Here is a 20,405-nt window from a genome sequence, read left to right as displayed (position 1 = left end):
CTGATATACAGGGTGATTCATGAAGTTCTCCCCCCACTTCTACAGCAAACTGTACTAGTAAAAATAATGAAAAAATGTTATATAAAACATAGGTCCGAAAACGCTTCGTTAGCGAGTTACAGCTAGCGAAAGATTTTGCGAAAGATTTAACGATATACGTTGCATGGCAAACTTCAATTACTAAATCTATTTTATTCATCCCACATCAAGGCTACATTCAAATTCCATAAAGCCATACTGAAACTTTTGGAAAGGTTAATTAAGTAAGAAATATCGTGGATTTCTTATGTATTTTTACCTGATAAAGCTAATAAAATAGGTTTCAGAACTGTACCTGTAGTAGTTTTTGAGGGATTCAGGGTTAAATGCAAAAAATTGGGGCACGAAACAATGTTTTTTTTAAGTTTGATGTACAATAACTTTGTTAAATTGGTAATAAATACATAAAATCAACAAACATTAATTGTAGAGAATTTAATTCTGAGAAAAATTGATATAATCAAAGTCTAAAATAAAACAGAAATAAGTACCAAAAAATCGATTTTATTCAGTATAAATACATTACTAGCTGTAAAGAAATACCGTACGGTATTTAGTTAAAATAAAACAAAAACAAAATGTTTGTTCCTTAATGATGAGATAAATTGAGAAAACAAGATTAACTGTTAAATAAATTTGTTTGTAAATAAAAATATCATGTTTTATTACGTTGTATTTTTTTTTTTTAATAAAAATTTACCATTAAATGTTCGAAAATAAATGAAGCAAACATTTTCCCATTTATTGTTTACTAATCATCGAAATGCAGTTTTTTGTTTTATTAATTTCTAAGTTGGTAATGCACGAATAACAGCTGATCAACAATGGTATTCTGTACTGTTACGTTAGAACTGTGTATTAGTGGTGTTTTGCAAGCTACAGCAGGAGATCGGGTTCTGTGAAATCGTGTTATTATTAAATGCAATTTTTCTGTGAATTATAATTCGATTGTTTATTCAGCGAAAAAATGCCTTACTTATTTACATCAGAGGAATACACTGATATGGTTTTTATTTTGGGTTACTGTAATGGTAATGCTAGAGCTGCTGTAGAAGAATATGAACTAAAGTTACCCTAATAGGAGGATTCCAGATACCAAAAACAATTTCAGGAACTTTTCGTACTCTTCGGGAAACAGGATCACTACCAAGTACTAGAAACCAATTATGAACGAGCTGTCCAACTTGATGATGATATTGTTATTAATGCTGTTCATCGCAGTCCAGGTGTAAGTACAACGACGTATTTCTAGGCTGATAGGAGTTTCGCAGTCAACGGTGTGGAGGTCACTTAATAACAAATTTTATCCGTTTCATAAACAAAAGGTTCAACATCTACAGCTAGGGGATGGTCCGCTTCGCTTGGAGTTTTTCAACTTTTTGAATATTAATAATCAACTCTACAAGCGTATTTTGTTTACGGATGAGGCACCAATTCACTCGGGATGGTGTCAATAACTTGCACAATGAACACTCATGGGCAGAAGAAAATCCACATGAGGTAGTGGAACAGAACTTTCAACACCGATTTAGCGTCAATGTCTGGTGTGGCCTTTTGCACAATCGGCTGATTGGACCTTTCATATTACCTGGACGCCTAAATGCTGAGTTCTATTTTTGCATTTCCTTCAAGAAGAGTTGCCGCAGCTGTTAGAGAATGTTCCTTTACATCTCAGACAAAATTTGTACTTCCAGCATGACGGAGCACCTCCCCACTTTTCACGTGCCATTTCTGCTTACTTAAATCATCAATTTCCTGGACACTGGATTGGTCGTGGAGGGCCTCACCCTTGGCCACCAAGATCACCAGATCTATCTCCATTGGATTATTGCATCTGGGGATGGATGAAAGACATTGTATACAAGACAAAAGTGAATTCTCGTGATGAATTAATTGCCCGTATCATGGGTTTCGGCTGTGCAGATACAGGGAAGTCCTGAAAAATTAAGAAAACGCAACAAAAGCAATACACAAACGTGCTGCAAAAATGTATTGATAATGATGGCCTCATTTTCGAACATCTATTATAAAAAAGGTGGCGTATTGGTTGGCCCAACCTGATTAATTTTGCTTAAAACTAGTAATGTATTATACTGAATAAAATCGATTTTTTGGTACTTATTTCTGTTTTATTTTAGACTTTGATTATATCAATTTTCTCAGAATTAAATTCTCTACAATTAATGTTTGTTGATTTTATGTATTTATTACCAATTTAACAAAGTTATTGTACATCAAACTTAAAAAAACATTGTTTCGTGCCCCAATTTTTTGCATTTAACCCTGAATCCCCTCAAAAACTACTACAGGTACAGTTCTGAAACCTATTTTATTAGCTTTATCAGGTAAAAATACATAAGAATCCACGATATTTCTTACTTAATTAACCTTTCCAAAAGTTCAGTATGGCTGTTATTTTACTCTTTACCCAGGAATTCAGGCGAAATCTTTCGCTAGCTGTAACTCGCTAACAAAGCGTTTTCGGACCTATGTTTATATAACATTTTTTTCATTATTTTTTACTAGTACAATGTGCTGTAGAAGTGGGGGGAGAACTTCATGAATCACCCTGTATAACTAATAGATATGCTTATTGTTCACTTTACCTGAATTATCAACCAATCCCGAAATTAACGTATTAAATGGAACATTTGTGGAACAAACCACACGGTCGGCTGCCAACTGACCAGTGTACAACATTTTCCCACTTTACGAGACTAATCTCTCCCAACATCTGTGCCCGCATTAGTGCGATATGGCACCATCAGAGTCAGAGGTCAACTTGCCCCTAATCTTGTCACATCCGGAACCGTGTTCACTGTTCATTCGTGTTGCTCATTTACGGCGCAGAAGTGCCCACAACCGGAGTGGTGGAATCAGTTTCAGCTTCAGTGATTCGATATGATCACACACTTTGCCAAAAACGGTTTTGGCCAACTTTACTTGCACAACTGCAGTGAATTATTTTCTTTAATTTTGTGGAGTGTGGGGAATCAGAAACAAATGTATCAAACTATTATGTATTTATAAAAAATTGCACCTTTTCCCTTAAAAGTATCTTTTTTCAAGTTGTTAAATGTATGTTTAGGGTTCCCTGATACCAAGCAACTCTAAAAGAATTCGATTAGATTAGATTACACACATTATATTAGACACTTAAAAATATGTGTTTCCGAATAAATGTTCTGTGTATGGTAAATGGGTCATGTTGAGTCAAATCGTGAGTTTTGACCACAGATCCGATTTCACTCAAATTAAACCTGTTATTTTATACTGCAAACATAATAGATCATTTTAAATACCTATTTTTATCATCTGATCAGTTGTTCATCAATATCCAAGGTTAGCACTGTATGTCAAAAGTTGGCTGAGTGATAGCGAATCCTATCACTCGTGGGGGGGGGGGGGGCTAGTGATATTTAATGTCTGTTTTTCTGTTTTTCCTCACGATATCTCGTAAACCAAGTCACCGATAAACTTGAAAGTGTGCATGAAGCTTCATTTCTATATAGCCAACATTTCGATGATGGCGCATGTCGCTCCATAGGATTTGGCTGAGCGTTAGCAAATAAAAATAATGTAAACATATTGGCTTTATGGTTAACCATGATGATAACAGAAAAAGCAGAATATATATTTGAATATCTATATATTTGAAAAAAATCTAGTCCAACCGTATGAGATTTCAACATGTGACTCTTATTCATAAAAAGTAAAAGAAAAGTAATATAGTGGAAAGTCAATGTTAAAATTCGGTTACAAGATTTAATTTCAGCACACTTTTGCGTTGTAGTAAGTATCCTCTCAAGCGCACCAAAATCGTTATTATTTAAACACTCTATAAAACACAACTTAATAAAAAAACGTAAATTTGTCATGTGGTAAGAAATCTTGAGAAACAATTTATGTGTAGAGATTAAATTTTACCGAAAAAATTAATACGAGGACAAAAATGTTTTGCGATGGTGCATACATATCCAACCATGGAATTTGGCTAAGAGTCATTGAAGCCTATTTAATTGGTAGGCAGACACAATTTCTCTTTTGTCTGCCAGGAGGACGTAAATGTTCTTTTTTTATATTATTGTCTCTCTATGTGTTTGTCCATAGGAAATCTCGAGAATAAAATGAATTGTTGACTCGAACTTTTCATACAACCTCAGGGAAGCCTGTTACGCGACAAGTGGTTTTAAGTAATCATCATTGCAAATCTCTCTCTCTCTCTCTCTCTCTCTCTCTCTCTCTCTCTATATATATATATATATATATAAATGAATGTTTGTGTGTTTGTCCTTTATAGACTCAGAAACTATTTGACCAATCATTATGAAAAATTTGTATGTGTTTACAGGGTGTTCTGAAAAAAGGTTTGCCCATGAAGTCAGGGCGTGATTCCTCGCATCAAAATAAGAAAAAAAAGGTCTAATTAACATAGGTCCGAAAATGCTTAGGTTACCAAGTTTTACAGGGGTGAAAGATTTCGTCTGAATTTCAGTTCCCCTGCTGCAACGAAGCCCTACGGGTATTTGTTGGCTGTTAATTAAGATGTACAATTTAGCGTACTTTATGTAAAATGAACTGAAAAATTGAATTAAAAACCGTTTCCAGACCTGTAGCTACAGTAATTTTTAAGATATGTGACGAAATACGCGAAACTTGGTCCCGAAAAAAACAAGTTACATTTAGGTTTGAAGCAGATTTACTATGTTAAATGTACAATAAACACAAAATATTTGTTCACGGTACTTGTAGAAAATTTAATTTCGAAGAGAAAGATGTAAAATAAGTCTATAATAGACAAACGCAAACTTTAAAAAATAATCCTTAAATTACGTACAAAACGCATGAAAAATAGACAAAAATCTGTTAAGCTCTCTACAAATGTAATATTGAAATTAAAACAGCTGTTTTATTAAAATATTTGATTTGAGAAACAAAATAATTTCTATTTAAAACATATGTTTTTAACAATGTAACATTGTTTATAATAATTTAAATAAACATTACAAGCAGCTATTTTTCCATTGCTCATTAAGTGCGTGTGTTGATCTGTACTTTAATACAAGTTAGTGCGAGTGCCGTTGAAGTTAATTTTTGATAGCTAATAATATCTTATTCATCATGGCAGGTAATATGAATATTATGTACTACACTAATGGTGAAATGGCAGACATGCATTTAATGTACGGTCTTGCACATTGCAACAGTCGTCAGGCTAGACGACTCTATCAGGAACATTTTCCTCATAGACAGTTTACCGACTCATGGAAATGTTTTCTTTCATTCATAGAAGGCTAAGCGAGACGGGAACCTTTAAATCTGGAAAAGTTGGTAGATCAGGACGGGCCACGCTACAACGTGTACAGGCTGAATTTTGGAGGAGGGCGTGTTGGACGAAATAGAGAATCATCCTGGAAGAAGTACTAGAGAACTAGCCTTGGATTTCGGTGTCAGTAGTAATTCAATTGTCTGGAAGATTTTACACGAGCAGCAGTTGCAATTCTTATCACTATCAAAGGGTCCAGGCTCTTTTGCCTCGAGATTACTTTCCTCGTGTTCAGCTATGCCAATGGCTTTATCCAAAGGTTCAGAAAATCCACATTTTTTTAAATTACATTATCTTTAATGATGAAGCAAAATTTTCAAGAATGGCTATTCTTAACACCCACAATACTCACATGTGGGCAATTGAAAATCCACGTGCTATTTCAGAGAACCGTCACCAATATCAGTTTTCTATAAACGTATGGCTGCTATTCTGGGTGATAAAAATTGTATTAGTTTTTTACCTGATACGCTCAATGGTGAAAATTATTTACATTTCTTGACGACTAATCCTGAATGAGTTACTCGAAGATGTGCCACTACTATACACACGCAACAACATGTGGGTTCATGCAGGATGGAGCTCCAGCTCATTACACATTACAAGTAAGAGAATTTTTAAAATGAAGCATATCCAAAACAGATGGATTGGTCGAGGAGCCCCAGTAGCGATGGCCTGCAAGGTCACCTGACCTCAATCCTCTAGACTTTTTCTTATGGGGACATTTAAAGACGCTTGTCTACGGACTCGCCTGTGGATACCATAGAAGAGTTGCGAATAAGGATTGTTAATGGGATTCAAAGGATACGTGAGACACCTGGGATCTTCGAAAGAGTTCGGCAGGTCTATGAGAAGACGGCTGGATGCTTGTATTTTGAATGAGGGGAAACATTTTTGAACATCTACTGTGACGTGGTTAGTTTTTTTTTTTAGGACAAGTGTAACCTTTTTTGTTGAATGATAATTCAGATAACTTTTTTATGTATGATAATGTATGATTGTTAAAAATATTTACTTGATAAAAAATAATAGTAACTCATTAATTTGTTTTAATAAAACAGCTGTTTTAATTTCAATATTACATTTGTAGAGAGCTTAAACAGATTTTGTCTATTTTTCATGGCGTTTTGTACGTAATTAAGGATTATTTTTTAAAAGTTTGCGTTTTGTCTATTATAGACTTAATTTACATCTTTCTCTTCGAAATTAAATTTTCTACAAGTACCGTGAAAAAATATTTTGTGTTTATTGTACATTTAACATAGTAAATCTGCTTCAAACCTAAATGTAACTTGTTTTTTCGGGACCAAGTTTCGCGTATTTCGTCACATATCTTAAAAATTACTGTAGCTACAGGTCTGGAAACGGTTTTATTCAATTTTTCAGTTCATTTTACATAAAGTACGCTAAATTGTACATCTTAATTAACAGCCAACAAAATACCCGTAGGGCTTCGTTGCAGAGCAGGGGAACTGAAATTCAGACGAAATCTTTCACCCTGTATAACTTGGTAACTAAGCATTTTCGAGAACCTATGTTAATTAGACCTTTTTTTCTTATTTTGATGTGAGGAATCACGCCCACTGACTTATGTGGGCAACACCTTTTTTCAGAACACCCTTATGTATTTGCCCATTGTGGTGTAACTCACCCCCAGGAGGCGCTGCAAAATATATAAGTTATCAAAGCGCCTGCACATTGTAAACTACAATTACGAGATAGTTGTGTATAATAACCACACACTATGTGAAGGCGCTAAGTTTTTATGGATATTTGTCTTTCAAATGAATTTCTGTTTGGCCTTATAGCTTGAATTTTAGACCACTTTATTATTAAGTACATGTACGTGTACAATGGCTATAAACTTTTGACAGATTTTCTTGGTAGTGGCAACAAGGTAAACTCTACATCGGCGTTTAAAATATAATTCACTTGAAAAATAAGTCCTCATACACGGGAAAGCTTACGAATAGCGTGCGAAGCCGCGGGAACAGCTAGTTATATTATAAATGTGTTTCAGAGTCTCCTGGTAAAAACATTAATCAGAAAAATAGGCGTTGTATGTGACTACGTACTATCGTCGCTTCTGAAGCATTCATTGTCTTTTGAAATGTGTGTACGAAAAATGTAACTAACATAATAGACCTTGGGTCTTCTTTGATGGCGTAAGAAGAATGGTTTTAATCTTAAATAGATAACTTAGAAGGCAGGTAGAGCCATTTGTAAATGATGAAGTACAAGAATGGAAACATGGTAGCTATAGATCTGATGTTCCTGATAGATAAAGAAGTCTTAACGGGATCTTCTCTGGTTCTTGATTTAGTCTATATTTTGATGAAGGTAATGTCATTAATTTAGGAGGGAGGATTTGAGACTTTTTTTGGCTTGGATTGACCCCTTCACTGCGACAAGAGACATGCCGACTTGAGGACAGCCGGAATAGAAGTAGATTGTGTCCACCTCAGTCAGTGTGTTGAACAACCAGGCCATAAAAACGGGACATATATAGACATCAGTTGTTCAATTCATTCAAAAACTGCAGGTACATTGACGGATTGTTGTCTGTTAACTCTCTAAAACCTGTATTACGAATACTTCCCTGATACAGATTCTTTAATAGCAAGTGCTATGAATTTAATTCAGTTTTTTGGTAGTTACGGCTCTCCTTGTTTCTTTCCTACACTTGATTTAGTGTAGGATTGAATTGTTTGCTTTATGTAACGATTTATTTATTTATTTATAATAATCTAAAAAATTTTAAACACGTTATTTATTTAAATTTAAGTTTACCTTTTGTCCAAAGATGACTGGATATGCTTTGAATATACTTTACCAACTGTAGTATATATAATGACAATATATTAAGAAAGAAATAGCTTTTCTCTTCCACACGTGCTTTGTATAGCACATGGAATTGTATTGTAGTAAACTATTTGGAAAATAAAGTTGTGAACTGTGAACTGAACTGCATAAAAGCTGCATAAAAAATAAGTAGAAACTAAAAAAGATAGAGGTCAAAGGTATGAGAAGTTATTGTGTTAATTCACTCAGCTACCGCACGTGAGATATTACCCGACAGAGTACAGCCCCTGCAGCTCTGGCGTATATTGGCAGAGACAAAGTAACATGAACACTGACCATATGCTGAGGAGAGCCTTACGGTCGGCTCAGGGCCAGTCAGTACGTGGACGACGCGTGCGACCGCCTTTAGACTCGCGCCGTGACGCACATGAGCGGCCACTTGCTTTCATTTGTCACTTCACTAGTTTATATTTTCACAGTACTGTACACTGTCAGTGACAGCCAACACTCGTCGCCTCTGTTTGATCTGTGTGAGTTACTCCTGGCACACATTCTCAACTCGTCGATGATTGGGTGGTGTGTGGTGTGACAAAAAGAGAAATATAATGATATATAGGGCGTCCACAAAAGGGTCTCACAAACTTCAGTGGGTGATAGTCCGCATTATTTCAAACAAAAAATGTCATATAAACATAGGTCGATAAATGTCATATAACCATAGGTCGATAAATGTCATATAAACATAGGTCGATAAATGTCATATAACCATAGGTCGATAAATGTCATATAAACATAGGTCGATAAATGTCATATAAACATAGGTCGATAAATGTCATATAAACATAGGTCGATAAATGTCATATAAACATAGGTCGATAAATGTCATATAAACATAGGTCGATAAATGTCATATAAACATAGGTCGATAAATAATGTCATATAAACATAGGTCGATAAATGTCATATAAACATAGGTCGATAAATGCCTCGTTTAGCCGCTAGCCGCCATTTTGTATTATTTTATAAAAACAAAATAATATCTCTAAAACTAGTAAAACTACAGCTATCAAACTTTGTACACAGGTAGCAGTACATAAAAGGAAAATAAAACAATAATGGTGTGATTTGCTTAAATATTAACACAATTTTAGTGACCTACACTCAAAAAGTATTTGATTTAGTTTGTATTAATTTGTCTACCTAATCACGTAACTGGATATGTGATTAGATTATTCCTAAGAATTTAAGTATGTAATGTATGTACTTATATTTATATGAAGGGATACATCATTATCCATTTATTTTTAAAGTCAAATTACAAAAAATGCATTATAATTATGAAAGTGCATAAGATACCTACTATTAAGTCATTTTTGTAGTAATTCCAACGGTACTTTTATAACGATATCCGTCAACGCACAAGCGAGTACCATCACTTTATATGTACACTTTATATGCAAGCGCACAAGCCGGGAGCAACAGACATTTTATCAGTTGAAATGTATCAGCTGGGTTTGCATCAGTTATAAAGAAAATTACAAGATGTTAACTATTTTTCAATTTTTATTGCAAATTCTAACAGCACTTTTCTCAACGAAATCCGTTAACGCATAATCGACCATTTTTAAGTACGCTTGCACAAGCCGGGAACAATAAAAAAGGTACCGCTGGAATTGCTATAAGAATTGGAAAAATAGTTAACATCTTTTAAATTTTGATAACTGATGAACTGATGAAAACCAGCTGATACATTTCAACTGATATAATCTTTGTTGCTCCCAACATGTGCTCGCCTCCACTACAACCCTTGTCCTTAGTGTCCTTAACATTTTGATGGCTAAAATTGAAATCCCAATCGTAATATAACGCTTCTATCAAGTGGTTATGCCTCTTTTTGTAAATAATTACTGTCCACCAGATTTGATTTAATAAACATTGTAATGTACAAGGCGTAAAAGCAAGCAGCCCTGGTATTGAACCGCGATGGGCCTGGGATGATGCTCCCTTCGTGCTTTAAACAGCAGCCCTGGTATTGAACCGCGATGGGCCTGGGATGATGCCGCATATGTGCCTGTAATCCCTTATCGTGCTTTAAACAGCAGCCCTCGTATTGAACCGCGATGGGCCTGGGATGATGATGCTCCCTTCGTGCTTTAAACAGCACGAGGTATCCTGTGGTGCTGAGACTAGTGATATATGCCCGCCAGATGAAGATAGAGAGAGATTCTTAGCCCATGGAAAATTTTAGAATTGGAAAAATAAAATGATTAGTCAAATTTCTATTCGTGAAATTTGGCTAAATTGTAGATACATTTTTCGTAGACGCTTTAATTAATCGTATTAGAAATCATACTAAATTTGCCCGTCGTTACTAACTAATTGGAATTAACATAACTCACCATTTGGCCATAAAAGCACAGAATCGGTACACAATTGAGTTTTTCTAAATATTATTTTTGTCGTTAGGTGTAACTAATATTTGTAATGTTTTCTAGACATTACCGTACACTATTGATTATGTATTTCTGTATCTAATCTACGTAGGTACAGAATTGTTAAGTAGATTGTAGTTAATAAAAAAAAATATATAACATGTAATATAAAAATTGAACCACACCGTAACAAAAAGTAAAGAATCATTTTATTGTAACATTGTTTAAAAGTACTACAAGTATGGATCCCAACATGATAAGTAAAAAGTCGGTACACAATACTGCGTAATACAGTGTATAAGATCTGAAATGTCATAAAATTCTAAATTCCTGTTTACTGTATACTTTTATTGAAATATTTAGTTTGAAGAATATCAAGGTGTAGAGTAAATAAAAGTATAATTAGGCAGGTGTTTGCCACAACTCAATTACGCCAGATTGGACATGTTAACTTATTTTAAAGAATGACCGAGTTTAGAAATTGCTAATATTCCGCTAAGCTAAATTTAAGTGGATCGACTGTAACTGATGAGCCGGCCTTAAATCAGTTTGGTCGACATGCAACGCAAAGTGAACTCGTTTGGCTCGTGGCCACGACTTGAATTCATTTGTTTGTAGATGACTTTCCTCGGCTATTGGTCAAATATAAAAAGTTGTATAAGTTTTTGAAAAACTGTGACGTGCATTTGATCTTCAATGTAAATGTTCAAAATTTTAAGACATAAGACGTATGTTATGGAAAGGTGGACCCGGCCCCTTTTTAACATTATTATGTTCATCATGAGCCAATAGCATGTGTGAGGATCTGATCAAGTAGAATAAGAGGGAGAATACTAGATAGACTTCACTGATAGAAAGTAGAACCTTCTCAGGGACAGAGATATATTTTTTTATTTATTAACGTCGATCAGCCAAATTACAATCACTACATTTACAATGGCGACATGTACACAAGTTGAAAAAGTACACCTTATAGTAATACGATAATTAGAACCTAACATTACGAAATCACATACCACGATTTCTAACAAAAATAAACATTATACAATATCAAAAATAAGGGCTTAAATATGTATACATACTAATAACAAATATGACGAGTGTAATAATACATTAAGCAAGGAATGGTATAACCGATACAAAAGTGCAAACCGCTGACGACATATCAATCCAAAACATAACCACAATAAATAATACGAAGTAATAAATATAATTACAAATATAAACATTTATGACAATGAATGGGGATGATTTTCAGTGTACATAGTTAAGAAGTAGTACAGAGACGCGTTAGACGCCTAGTGCGAGAACACATGAGGCCCTTTTCTGAGTTTGTTGGAAGGTATCATAGAAGTCACATTCAGAAGCCAATAGATTCCCAAGACAGATGAATCTCGCTAGCTAGAGGACCGTTTAAACAAAACCATAGTAATGTGGTGCTTGAGGCTAAATAGCTCACAAGATCTGCCGTTTGTAGAGATTTTAAAATCAATCTTAGCTAAGAGATCTGGGCACTGCACATGGAAATTTACAATATTCCGTGGCATGAGTACGTCTGCCACGTCAGCTGCAATGCGAGAGTTAAAAGATTTAGTTCTTCAGATATTGCCTCGACTGGAACCTCCAGATAACCGTAGCTAATTCTTATCCCATTCAAACGAATAAAGCGTTGCTGCAGGACCTCAAAGTGGGTTGTATAAGGGCACCACACAGGGCTGGCAAACTCTACGAGTTGTCCAACCAGAGAACAGTAAAAGGAGCGTAGGGCAGATGGACTATTGAAGCCTTTGGAGAATCTATATATGAAGCCTCTTTTTTTGCCTGGTTGGAAATATATTATAATAATATAGGAATCTGAGAGTCGGAGATGAAGTGTGAATACAAAATTGAAGATTTGGTTCTATGAAAAGTAACGTTAGAAAATGTAATGGAGCCCACAGACTTATTATTTTTGATATATCATAATTTTACTGAGTATAAGCTATCTTGAAGTCTTTGAAAACGGGTGATGAAGTTTCAGAAAATACCTAAGGTCGTCGGCAAATTTTAACGCATTGACACTAATAGCATCCAGGAGATCGTTTAAAATTCAGTAAAGAGACAGGGGCTCAATAGCGAGCCTTGTGGGACTCCTGAAAGGCGAGTATTTAGTTGATGTGACAAGACCGATTTGCACACAGAATGAAAGCGATCACAGATCAAATTTCAACTCAGATCCAAAGTCCGACAGGACCACTGGCTCTCCAAAATTATTTAACATCGCTCGTACCCAAGGTCGATTACCGCAAGACTTTGTCGTATGACCTGTCCTTAAGAAGCTTCCACAGCGTTGGTTGTTTCCATTTGTCATCTCTTCACAGTAAAATTCACGTTCTCTTAGGAGAATACGCGATCTCTCAAACTACGCTAGACTACGAATTAAGATTTCGAGGTGGTCCTGACGAGAAATTGAGTACATATTACTCTCTCGAAGACATTAATTATTGTACATCTATTATGTATCTTCATCTAGATAACTCAGCCAAAAAGATCAAGTATCGCAGAATCAGTCCGGCAGCGCCGCCGGGACTGCTCTAATTTAAACCGTCACTGACCTGCCCAATCTGTTTTACGACCAGATGAGTCTTTACGCCAGGGAAACAGCTGGTGTTATATAAATATCCGTTAATTAAATGATTTGGCAATTTCAACCAAGATCCACCCACCCACTCACTCTTCCTGTAGTAACAACGCAGGCACACATGACAAGACCCCACAGGAGGCCCCCTTGATGGCCATAGATCAACCTACTGCTGTGTCCAATTAAATCCTCCTTATTATTTATTTGCAGATGAGCTAAGTGGGAACAATTTAATGGTGTACTCAGCTTGTAATGCTACTGTGTAAATGTGCAAATGAGCGATTTGCTATAATTGTTTGCTCTGTAATATTTGATATTTTTATCAGAAAATATTACTGTAGTAATATATTTAGTAATAATCCACAGATAAATAGATTAATTGATAAGGAAAGGAAAAATATCTGTATAATAATATTTAATAAATTATTTATTTACCAGAACATGTACTTCTGTAAGTATGGTGAAATGTAAATGTTCGACAGCAGTTCGCTTTTTGTATAAACTTTACAATTATTCAGTAAAAATTTGCGTCAAAGGCCAAAAACGACATTATATTAGATAAAATCTCTTGCACTCCGGTATCAACTAAATTTCATTTGTTTGTAAATTATAACCAACCGCAGAATTATATCATAACTAAATGGGATGTTATCAAAAAGGACACATTCTTGATTTTTCTACTGATTCTTGTTATACTTCCTCGGGTTCATAGTCGGCTAAAATCGGTCAGAGGGAAATACCTATGTATTCTCTGAATTCCATAACTACTCCCTCCCGCCCCTGCTTTTCTTCTGTTCTCTCGTTCGCTACTCCACAACTAGTATGACGGGCATGCAATTTATACACTGTCGTCTTGCCTCTTATTAACTGAAAAATAGCTTCCTGTAGTAAATTATTAAGAAATGCGACACAAAATAGGATGCTGATGTAATTTAGTTGATTACGGCATCTAGGAGATACAGTTTATTTGTAGATTAACAGTGTCGACTTGTGTCTTAAGCGGTACATTTAGTGATGGCCTTCCAAGCCTTTAGAAGAAAATGATAAAAACTATGATAAGGATATGCTTTTACTATCAACTTGAATGTTTATTTACAGTTGCTACTTTATCATTTGAAACCTAAAATAAAAACATTGCTGATTTTAGAGTAATATATTTATAAGTACAACTTTCACTCAAGCCGAAGTCGGATCCGAAAATGCCTGATATAAATGCCACCACTTTCCCCATGGATGCAAAATGAGATACCAAACCTCGCAATTGGTTTTTCAACCTCAAAGTCGAACTACGTATACGCCACAGAGGTTCTTACACTTAAGAATTTTGACTTGAATCCTAGTAAATATGCACAACCGTAGAATGCACAATGTATATAGGTAGGCAATCATGTAACCTAGGGACGCGGGACGTTCCGCGTAAGTGGTACAGTACAGAAAATATGACATGGGGCCTAGTACATACAACATGGCATGGAGCCTAGCAAGGAACGATTGGTGCAGTGAGAGACTTTCCGCGTCAGTGGTACAGTACAGACAACATGGCATGGGACCTAGCAAGGGACGATTGGTGCAGTGAGAGACTTTCCGCGTCAGTGGTACAGTACAGACAACATGGCATGGAGCCTAGCAAGGGACGATTGGTGCAGTGAGAGACTTTCTGCGTCAGTGGTACAGTACAGACAACATGGCATGGAGCCTAGCAAGGGACGATTGGTGCAGTGAGAGACTTTCCGCGTCAGTGGTACAGTACAGACAACATGGCATGGAGCCTAGCAAGGGACGATTAGTATAGTGCGGCAGTGCGGGACGTTCCGCGTCAGTGGTACAGCACAAGCAACGTGGCATGGGGCCTAGCAAGGGACGATTGGTGCAATGCGGGACGTTCGGCGTCAGTGGTACAGTACAAGCAACATGGCATGGGGCCTAGCAAGGGACGATTGGTGCAATGCGGGACGTTCCACGTCAGTGGTAGAGTACACACAACATGACATGTTTGAATGAGATTTCTTGTGGTGTGTTTGACAAAAATTTTAGCAAGTAAAAAGCAAAAATTTGACATTTGCCATGCGTTGTATAATGTTCCGGCAATAAAAAACTTGTTTGATTTGATTTGACATTTAGCCTGCTCTTGACAATGGCAGGTTTTCTTGGAGGTGCGAGAGTTTGACTTGAACACGAACACTTATAATCGTAAGTTAGAGTCAACTTTGTACTAGAGCAACGATTTGTGTGGGTGCGGCGCGGCGCGTTGTTCACGGTCGATCCGGTGTTGTGCACTGTCGACAACGTAATACATTGTATCTTTAATAAACAGGGAGGCTCCACTAATTGTTAAACTGTAGCAAAATGAACATATCCTGTCTTTCTAATGGATCTATTTGAAAAATAAAATAGATTAAAGGAAATTTGATACGAGCCATATCAAGAACGACGGCATAGAAAGTTAAATATCGACGATTGTGCAGTCCGCTTATACCTATCGTGAAGTATGTCAGAATGTCAGTTGATGTTATTGTTTGACATGGAATGTCCGAGACACCCTACTTACCGTCACGCACCCAACCAATTAGGGATATTGCGTTCTATCGAGCTTCCCTTGACTGTACTACTCGACTTGCTGCACTGTTTCACCTAGACTACAGTTTGTTATTTAATGTGAATGTTGTTTATATTGCAGGTTCTTATCACATGAAACGTTACTGAAATCGTAGATTTTACAATAAACTGCCGCAATATTATAGTGATTGTAGATACATCTAGGAATTACACGTATTTTGTAATAGTTATGTAATTCAGTTTGTTCTTCAAGACATCTCGATAATTCTTTTACCAAATTGGTAAAACTGTAGCCAGACATGCAAATAACTTGAAATCCATTTCTGAGAGATAAGATCACTTTTCTTGTGAATAGGCACATATGTAAGTTTTCAAACAAGGGGCGGTAACTGACCCTAAAATGGTTATAAGTGAACATCAGTGTGATTACACTCTGAATACGTACTGTATCATAATGTGGTAACATCCCCATTGTACAGTACCATGTTTAAGACGAGATTATACATTGGCATAGTAGACCTTCATTATATTCAACGAACACGTTTTGAATCATTCTTAGGAAAAATAGAAACGAAGTCAATTTTTCAACAATTAATGATGCGAGAACACAATTATTCCAATGCGGTTGGCCATTGGAATGTTTAGAAATATATGGAAACCAGGGTGATTGAAGTAAGCTTGGCCTAATTGACTGTATCTAGTCGGTATTACAGTATATGTAACCAATTATGTTTACAATAAATTATACGTTCCAGTATTTCTTACAACCTCACTCAAAAGAAATGAGGGATTTAACTGTGTTCGATTGTAAAAGAGCACAGGTCATTACACCGTGAACAACTCAAATCATGACTCCCATAATATAACCTTTAAATGTCGATAAATGTGGTTTAACGTATCCGCGTCACCATAGAGTGGAGACACCTTGACTTGGAATTTGTGTACTTTGTGATCGAGTGGAGACGTTACAAAACTGACTTACAATGTGGAACGACGAGAAGAAAATTTAGAAATGAAGGAAGATAAAAGGCAAACTTTAAAGAACATATCGTAAAGAGTGTTTGTTGTTGGTTGAGGTCTCCCTCTAGGTTGAAGAGGTTCCAAGCAACACGCACCGCTGTCTCACGCACAATCTCACGCCAAGACAAGTTAAATTGGCAATTATACAACGTCGAATGGCGCACTGCGGGAAGTGGTTTGACGTATCCACGTCATCATAGAGTGGAGATATCTTGACTTGGAATTTGTGTACTTTGTGGCCACGTTACTTCTTGTCCGGGGTTTGACATATACAAGTTCTTTTCTAATGAGTATTTTAATAATAACGGAAAAATAAAAAATATCGACAAAAGGGGTTAACGTTTTTTTATGACTCTTCAGATTGATTATTTGGTGAGATTCCTCCTATTTTTATTAACATAACAAATTAAGCTACCTTTTCAATAACAAGTGATCATTTGACTTCGTGCTATACTTTAACTGAGAAAACTAATGTTTTAAAAATTTATTGTTTTAGTTCAAAAGGGTATTTTAATTAGGGTTTGATACGTTCGAATAAAAAAGTAGTTAGATTACAACAATATAGTTACAGTTTCCAATAAAATAAGAATTTATGGTCAAAATAACCTATTCTTTAGATTAGGTTGTTCACATATCACTATGAACCACTAGCCTTTCTTTTAATGATTTACGACATTGAAATTTTAAGTACTGCAACGCACACATAAAATATTTGTACTGTACAATATCAATTGTGACGACAGCTTTTGGTTCCAGACAGAACGATACGGGAGCACACCCTGGAGCGTCTGCGGCGGAAGAAACCCGACTTGATGCCTTTACTGCTGAGTCTACTGGAGGTACGCCTACGAGTATTAAGCAGAACTTGTAAAATAACATGTTAAGTACATTGGTATTACTATAGACTCAAAAATACTGATGGGTTTTACGTTGGTGATATTTTGTAGTATTTAACATACTCAAAGAATGGCTGGTATCGCTCGTCTAGCTAGTAGCGCTGTAGCCTTCTGCAGGTTTTATAATCAAGGGTAGCACTCAGAGTGTTAAAGAAAACACTATTTTATTGGCAAATAGAAAGTAGACCATTTAGTCGTAATTTTAATCGACAATACATAGTTTAATGGAGTTTCCTTAAATATTTTAGTAGTCACGTTAATTTTCTCTCTAAAAATAATTTAGTCTGTGCACTAAAAGAATAAATTGTGTTTTCATTTGATTTTATTAAAAATAATAAAAAAAAAAATAGAATAAAAATTAGTTTTGATTTTCCAGTTTAAATAAATTTTTATAAATTCTAAACTTACTATACAGCCTTTAAAAAATTTTAAATCTTATTCTGTACGATTTATAGTTGCATAAACGTTATGTGGTAGAGTAGTGAGTCGGGTGCGAGTATCTAAATTTAGTTTTTTGTTGTTGTTGTTTTACAATCTACAGGAATCGTAGCCTGAGCGGTGTTGGGTAGTAGAAATTACATCATCACGTTGTGTCCGTGTTTCCGAGTAAACAAGTCACGTACTGAAGAGGAGTTGGAATTGGAGTCCATAATCAGGAGTAGGCCCTAAAGTATAAAAACTGCATAGAGTGATGTTTTACAGAATTGGAACCTCGTGATAAAAGACGAAAAGATATTATATGAACACGTTCCACCATCACGTGACATGGGGTGGAATGAGGGCGGCACTGTCCGACGATAGGGGTAAGTAGCCGTATATCCACGCACACGTCACATATCACACCGCGTCACGTCGCACGTGTGTGTAACGTTACCTCGGCTTTTGTCTGAAGAGGCAGTTTTGTTATTGATTCAGCCTTTTATCTGTCTCTTATACGGCGAGACTGAGTTACGATACGGTATGCTCTAAACGTTATTGGCGCCTATGTAGGCCAACGTTACACTGGAGCGTGTGACTCCTTGACCCAGTGGGAGCGGGAACGTTTTTATTGTTACAATTTAGGGATTCTATATGGAGATTTAGTTTTACTTGTCAGCGTAGGATACGTTTATTTAGTACTTTACTAAGGTTTAGCTTAGTTTGTTTATACACAGTTCACAGAACCGTGGCACCTGAAGTAGTACCGACCCCAGCACGAACCCCACACTCTCTCGTACATTTACTGTGTCCTCGATGTGTGAGAGAACAAGTTTTATTTCCCGGTGTATTTAACAGAGCTAACAGGATTAAGGACATTTTCCATCTCAAGTATTTGAATACAAGATGTTCTTATTAAATAGGCAAAGCCAACATTTAAATGTAGAGCCATATTAAACACAGTATTTTCATTAATTTAATGTTCAATTTATTCAATCTTTTTATTTATTTTTCATGGAGATAATATTTTAAACAGTAAAGTAATATCTATATACTATAACAGATTGTACACCGAGCTGCCAGGTAAAAAGATAATGGTGGTCCGTGGAAAGGGTTACAGATATACAGGTGCTATAAGCATTTTTTGATTTCTTTTTAGAGGATAACTTGATTTTGTCATCAGAATAAAGTTAGGTCTATAAAGTCGATGTACACAGAAGGAGACAATACCAATGAATAAATTTGTTTTTATAATTAATTAGTTATCGACGTTTGAATGTCTTAACTAGCAACTAGCCTTGTAGGATATTGTGTAACTTTAGGTCTTTAGTAAACTTAAACCTCATTACAACTGATGATCATAACTGAACTGGGCGGTTGGAGGCGATCTCATGCAAATGAGGTGCGCTGGACTGGGACATTTTGGCAGAGATCCTATACTCCAAGAGGTGATCTCATGCAAATGAGGTGCGCGGGACAAGGTGTGGTGTCGGCTTGTCCGGCTCGTGTCGATGTCTCCTGGGACATTTTGGCAGGGATTATATAACTCAAAATGTGATCTCATGCAAATGAAGTGCGCGGGACATTGTGTGGTGTCGGCTTGTTCCGGCTCGTGTCGATGTCACCTGGGACATTTAGCAGCGATCCTATATTCCAAGGTGCGGTCTTATGTAGAGGTGCTCTGTGGTATCGGCGATGTCTCCTGGTACATTTTGGCAGGGATCCAAAAAAGGTGATCTCATGCAAATGAGGTACGCGGGACAAGGTGTGATGTCTACATGCGATCCTATATTCCAAGATGCGATCTTATATGAGGTGCGCGGGAAATTGTGTGGTGTCGGTTTTGTCCCGACTCGTGTCGATGTCTCCTGGGACATTTTTGGCAGGGATCCTATACTCCAAGAGGTGATCTCATGCAAATGAGGTGCGCGGGACATTGTGTGGTGTCGGCTTGTCCGGCTCGTGTCGATGTCTCCTGGGACATTTTGGCAGGGATTATATAAATCCAAAATGTGATCTCATGCAAATGAGGTGCACGGGACATTGTGTGGTGTCGGCTTGTCCGGCTCGTGTCGATGTCACCTGGGACATTTTGGCAGAGATCCTATACTCAAAGAGGTGATCTCATGCAAATGAGGTGCGCGGGACATTGTGTGGTGTCGGCTTGTCCGGCTCGTGTCGATGTCTCCTGGGACATTTCGGCAGCGATCCTATACTCCAAGAGGTGATCTCACGCAAATGAGGTGCGCGGGACAAGGTGTGGTGTCGGTTTGTCGGGCTCGTGTCGATGTCTCCTG

The 20,405-nt window shown here is 36.5% G+C and overlaps 1 protein-coding gene across 3 annotated transcripts in view; it reads left to right on the top strand.

The window, feature by feature from the left end:
* Positions 1 to 20,405, top strand: part of LOC124354792 — a 170,007-nt gene that overhangs the window by 35,282 nt on the left and 114,320 nt on the right. For all 3 annotated transcript variants that reach the window (XM_046805505.1, XM_046805506.1, XM_046805504.1), the window contains exon 3: positions 17,552 to 17,634. In XM_046805505.1, the coding sequence (XP_046661461.1) occupies positions 17,552 to 17,634 (83 nt within the window). The remainder of the gene's footprint in view (positions 1 to 17,551; positions 17,635 to 20,405) is intronic.

This window comes from Homalodisca vitripennis, chromosome 2 (assembly GCF_021130785.1).
Source record: "Homalodisca vitripennis isolate AUS2020 chromosome 2, UT_GWSS_2.1, whole genome shotgun sequence".
In the NCBI taxonomy this organism is placed as follows: domain Eukaryota; kingdom Metazoa; phylum Arthropoda; class Insecta; order Hemiptera; family Cicadellidae; genus Homalodisca; species Homalodisca vitripennis.
The sequence above is the reverse complement of the archived record's forward strand: the minus strand, read 5'-3'. Positions and strand labels throughout refer to the sequence as shown.